At 47.5% G+C, this 6,000-nt stretch overlaps 2 protein-coding genes across 2 annotated transcripts in view; one reads left to right on the top strand and one right to left on the bottom strand.

Moving 5' to 3' along the window:
• ACBD3 (acyl-CoA binding domain containing 3) overlaps positions 1-4,026 on the bottom strand; it is a 44,060-nt gene extending 40,034 nt beyond the window's left edge. Inside the window, exon 1 of the mRNA XM_064383569.1 lies at positions 3,726-4,026. Within this exon, the coding sequence (XP_064239639.1) occupies positions 3,726-4,011 (286 nt within the window). The 5' untranslated portion in view covers positions 4,012-4,026. The remainder of the gene's footprint in view (positions 1-3,725) is intronic.
• On the top strand, positions 33-458 carry LOC135277491 (small ribosomal subunit protein uS8-like). The gene has a single exon (XM_064383570.1). The coding sequence runs from the start codon at positions 33-35 to the stop codon at positions 423-425; it is 393 nt and encodes a 130-aa protein (XP_064239640.1). The 3' UTR covers positions 426-458.
• Positions 4,027-6,000: the final 1,974 nt, after the last annotated feature.

A 6,000-nucleotide genomic window follows, 5' to 3' on the forward strand; every position in this document is an offset into this window, starting at 1 on the left:
TGCTCTTTCCGCCATCTTTCCGTGCCACCACAATGGTGCGCATGAATGTCCTGGCTGATGCTCTCAAGAGCATCAACAATGCCGAAAAGAGAGGCAAATGCCAGGTGCTTATTAGGCCGTGCTCCAAAGTCATCGTCCGGTTTCTCACTGTGATGATGAAGCATGGTTACATTGGCGAATTTGAAGTCATTGACGATCACAGAGCTGGGAAAATTGTTGTGAACCTCACAGGCAGGTTAAACAAGTGTGGTGTGATCAGCCCCAGATTCGATGTACAACTCAAAGATCTAGAAAAATGGCAGAATAATCTGCTTCCGTCTTGCCAGTTTGGTTTCATTGTATTGACAACCTCAGCCGGCATCATGGACCATGAAGAAGCTAGACGAAAACACACAGGAGGGAAAATCCTGGGATTCTTTCTCTAGTGATGTAATACACATATTTACAAATAAAATGCCTCATGGAAAAAAAAAAAAAGAATAGTTGACATAACGGATTCAGTTACTGGTCTATTACCACCCTGACAAGGATGGAATAAGAAATAGGGTTTTTCATTCCCAATCCAAGCTATCTGCAATGGAAAAATATATCCATGCTTTCAAGATCTGTATTTATTCCACAGTAGAAGGGAAGATGTAATGTTATTTCTAATTGTTGTGAAATACTAGTACAAAACCATAGAATGGTGGTCTATTAGAAGTCCTTGCAAGCCTGATAAAGCACCAAGTGTTCCACTAGAAAAATTCACACATTAAAACAAAGGCAGCATTACTTGGCTCACTCCATGTTCAGTAATTCTTCTGACTGCTTTACAACCTTCCCTTTCTTTTTTCAACTAATGTCTCATATACTAACAGTCTCCAACGATCCATGCAGAAAGGTAGCTTTTAATTGCTACACAGCTATTTCTCCTTTTTTTTTTCTTTTTTTTTTTTTTGAGACGGAGTTTTGCTCTTGTTACCCAGGCTGGAGTGCAATGGCGCGATCTCGGCTCACCGCAACCTCTGCCTCCTGGGTTCAGGCAATTCTCCTGCCTCAGCCTCCTGAGTAGCTGGGACTACAGGCACGCGCCACCATGCCCAGCTAATTTTTTGTATTTTTAATAGAGACAGGGTTTCACCATGTTGACCAGGATGGTCTCGATCTCTTGACCTCGTGATCCACCCACCTCGGCCTCCCAAAGTGCTGGGATTACAGGCGTGAGCCACCACGCCCAGCCCTTATTTCTCCTTTTAAGTACCTGGATATTGCTTTGAGAACTTAATTTAGGAAGTGAGTGAACCACACCTATCAATGTAGCTTTATTCTCTAAGGTGACTAACACCTAGGCCCCAAGTTACCGGTTTCCCTAGGATTTCTACCACTCAAGACACATGTTAAAATAATCTGTTAGGTTTAGAACACTGAATATTAAATCTGAGACATCATATTTCATCTAATCCAGCTCCCTTTATACATATGAAACTGAGTCTGGAAAAGTTAATTGTCTAGGAGTTTACAAGGTAACTAGAATCTAGAGCTTCTGATTCTCCAAACAAGGCTAAGTGTACTGCACATTATAGTGGTTCACATCTTTCAAAAAAGTTATTACTACTATTTTCAAATAAGACAGGCTCAGAAGATGAAATTACCCATTTTCTTACTTTTTGTCATATGACAAAAGCTAGGACTATGGCCAGGTACAGTGGCTCACGCCTGTAATCCCAGCACTTTGGGTGACCGAGGCGGGTGGATCACTTGAGGTCAGGACTTCGAGACCAGCCTGGCCAACTGGTGAAACCCCATCTCTACTAAAAAATACAAAAAAAAATTAGCTGGGCATGGTGGCACACACCTGTAGTCCCAGCTACTCGGGAGGCTGGGGCACAAGAATTGCTTGAACCTGGGAGGCAGAGGTTGCAGTGAGCAGACATCACACCACTGCACTCCAGCATGGGCAACAGAGCAAGACTCCAGCTCAAAAAAGAAAACACAGAAATTAGTTCTTTTATATTCTTACTCTCTGCTACAATATACTTTATTAAAAAGTTCCAAAAATAAAAATTTAATGAAGCTATATGAATTGTACAGGAATGAAGCTATATGAATTGTACAGAAACCACCTGATTTTTATAAAGTGGTAATATATCACCACTACAGCAAACTCTAAATTCAAGTCAGTGATCTAAAAGTCAAATGATTCGAAACCCATTCGCCATTATCAATTCCCCAAGCTAGTTAGTACACAGAGGGCTGAACTCATTGTGCAATGACAATGAATATGTCAATGAATGTGAAATGATCAAATGTTCTGGAAAATGTATAGAAGAAACTTTCACTAGTTTGCACAACTAATTTTGAGAGAAAACCACTTGAGCGTGTATCATTACACTGAAGTACTCAACTTCAGCTAGTAAAATATGTACTCCAAAAGGTACTGACTCTCTTTGGGGAAAGTGTCATAAATATGCCATTCCAGAATGTACGTGGAACCTAGCAAACTTTTTAAAGTTTCATTTGCTGATGTACCTCCCTGTCCATTTGCCCTACAAGACTAAGTATCTTTAAGAATCAAACTAATGGGCTTTTCATCGGTCTTTCCCACTGACAAAAATCATGTGATTGGGCTCTCCACCATTTGACTAAGTGAATCACCCAAGTAAAAAAAAAACAAACAAAAAACCGCACACTACAATCTTGCTCTAAGACAAGAGACACTTAACAATTAATTATGCGAAAAGCACAGAAGGTACTATTAGGCCTTACTCTGAGAATTCACTCTTGCACATTGCTTAAAAGATAAAATTCTAACCACCTAGAAGTTACTAGAGCCGGGCGCGGTGGCTCACGCCTGTAATCCCGGCACTTTGGGAGGCCGAGGCGGGTGGATCACGAGGTCAAGAGATCGAGACCATCCTGGCCAACATGGTGAAACCCCGTCTCTACTAAAAATACAAAAAATTAGCTGGACATGGTGGCACATGCCTGTAATCCCAGCTACTTGGGAGGCTGAGACAGGAGAATCGCTTGAACCCAGGAGGCGAAGGTTGCAGTGAGCCGAGAATGCGCCATTGCACTCCAGCCTGGGCAACAAGAGCGAAACTCCATCTCAAAAAAAAAAAAGAAGTTACTGGAACATAGTGGACATCCCTCCTCAAGAGTCTGACAACCCGGAGGGGATGGTGAGCTTAACACTTTACTTCCTCCTCTCTGCCACATCAATACTGCCAGAGGATAAAGTCCTATTCGAGTTTATGGTTCCCAAGAACGGCTGGAAAGGCTATGTATGGAACCTCTTGACAGATTTCTTACACTAAGAGTAAAAATCGGAGGGTCCTGATGTGACAAGCCATGGGAAACAGGAAAAGAAAGGCGTCAGTAAAAATAAAAATAATAATAATAAAGGGCAATCCCAGAATGGGATCCTTTGGGAGAAAGTGGGTTCATTCTTCCACCCTGGCTCCAGGAAATCCCAGAAGCTAATTGAGCTAAAATGCCCCAGTAACCTCTGGGAGGCGGGACGTGACTGCTAAACCAAGGTTGCAGGCCCGTCAGGGGTGTGACCTAGTGGCCAAGCGGGTAGTGACAAACTTCGAGTACCCACAAGGACGGAGCCCCGCTTGAGTCACCAAGGCCCAGTATGAGTGGGTGAGGGCAAGGCTGGTCCAGTCACCCTGGGGACCACAGCCCGTGCAGGGCTCCCGGGGCCGGGCAGAAGCGGCGGGGGTGGGGCCCGCCCGGCTCACCTTTGAAGAAGCGCAGTGCCAGGCCGTACAGTTCCTCCAGGCCGAAGCCCCAGCGCTGCTCCAGCCGCCGCGCCTCCTCCGCCGCGCCCCCAGCCGCCGCCTCCCCGGGCTCGGGCTGCTCCCCGGAGGCGCCCGGGCCCCGACCGGATCCAGGTGGCGAGGGCGGTGGCAGCGGTGGCGGCAGCAGCGGGGCGCCCTCAGCACCGGGCCGCTCCTCCGGGTCCGGGCTGAGTGTGAGGCCGTCGACGGACACCTCCAGTCGCTCTGCGTTCAGCACCGCCGCCATCTCCGGCTGCTGCGCCTCCTCGGCGGGGACAGGCGGCAGCCACGTATCGACTTCCTGCTGACCTCTGACCTCCACTTACCGACACCGGAACTTCCGCTGCTGAGGCGGCTGGAGGGCTCCGGGAGAGTGGCTGAGGCCTGGTGCCCCGCCTCCGCCGGAACCAGCCGTTGTCCCGGCTCTGCGACTACCCCTCACGCTCCTTAACTTCCGCTGGTCCCGAACCCTCCTCCCCACCCTCACCCCATCCTCTCGGGTCCCAGTTGCTCCAGGTGGGCAGGTGGTACACCCCAATGTCCCCCGCCCAACCACCCCCACTCCTCTGTTAGGTACTGCGGCTGTCAGTGCTCTGCAGGGGCGGGGTCAGTGGAGTCCTACGCCGGGGTCGGAGCCGGGAGGGTGATGAGGTCGGCCAACACCCAACACCCCAAATCAGAATCCCTTCACATTTGCAGGGGTTTGCCTGGACGGCAGAGCTCTTTTGCCCACCACAGTCTCGTTTGGCCTTCACAGAAACTCTAAGGAAATGCAGGGCAAATTCCCAATTTTTTTTAAAGAGGAAACTGAGGCAGAGAAATTCAGCGACTTTGAGGTTGCAGACGGGGCGGATCCTGGTTTTGCAGGAACAGAAGCTCATACAATTTGTGGGGACCCTTAGGAAAAAGAGTACAAAAAGTTACGTGCAGAAAGGTAGGAAAGTGTATTTAGAAAGAGAAATAACAAATTACATTTTAAAACTTAAAACCGGGCTGGAAGCGGTAGCGCACGCCTGTAATCCCAGCGCTTTGTGAGGCCAAGGCGGGCAGATCACGAGGTCAAGAGATCAAGACCATCCTGGCCAACACGGTGAAACCCCGTCTCTACTAAAAATACAAAAACTAGCTGGGTGTGGTGTCTCGCGCCTGTAGTCCCAGCTGCTCGGGAGGCTGAGGCAGAACCCTGGAGGTGGAAGTTGCAGTGAGTCAAGATCGTACCACTGTACTCCAGCCTGGCCGACAGCGAGACTCCGTCTCAAAATAAATAAAAAATAAAACCCACAAACATCACACACATAACCGTAATATTTTCGTTGACTGCCTGACATCCTTCCACAGGGCGTCTGAGAGCCCAGAAACCTATTTTTTCCTAAAAGATTGAAGTTGTTTCCGACTTATGTATATTCACCTGTGTTCCAGACTTTGGGGGCACCATTTATGATTATTTTTCCCACCTTTTTTTGGCTGCATACTTTGCTTTTTCCTATAACAATTATTTTGTAACTTTTTTTTTTGGAGACAGTCTTGCTGTGTTGCCCAGGCTGGAGTGTGGTGGCCTGATCTCGGTTCACCGCAGCCTCTGCCTCCCGGGTTCAAGCAACTCTCCTGTCTCAGCCTCTCAAGTAGCTGGGATCACAGCGCCAGCCACCACACCCCGCTAATTTTTGTAAATTTAGTAGAGACAGGGTTTCCCCATGTTGACGGGGCTGGTCTTGGAACTCCTGACCTCATGTGATCCACCGGCCTCAGCCTCCCTAAGTGCTGGGATTACAGGTGTGAGCCACCGCACCCAGCCTATTTTATAATTTTAAATAAAGAAAAGAGAAAGATCAGTCTTTCATCTAGCATGGCTGATTAAATTTATTTCTTAATAATTGTTTATAAGTTTATTTCAGCATCACAACTCATTACTGATATTGTAACGTACTATTTTTTTGTTTGTTTGTTTAAGACAGAGTCTTGCTCTGTTGCCAGGCTGGAGTGCAGTGGTATGATCTCGGCTGACTGCAACCTCTGCATCCTGAGTTCAAGTGATTCTCCTGCCTCAGCCTCCCTAGTAGCTGGGACTATAGGCACGCACTACCATGCCCAGATAATTTTTTTTTTTTTTTTGAGACAGTCTCGCTCTGTCACCCAGGCTGAAGTGCAATGACTCAATCTTGGCTTACTGCAACCTCCTCCTCCCGGGTTCAAGTGATTCTCCGGCCTCAGCCTCCCGTGTAACTGGGACTATAGG

The sequence above is a fragment of the Aotus nancymaae genome, unplaced genomic scaffold (genome assembly GCF_030222135.1).
Source record: "Aotus nancymaae isolate 86718 unplaced genomic scaffold, 86718_ANA_hifiasm-v0.15.2.pri h1tg000032l_0, whole genome shotgun sequence".
Lineage (NCBI taxonomy): Eukaryota > Metazoa > Chordata > Mammalia > Primates > Aotidae > Aotus > Aotus nancymaae.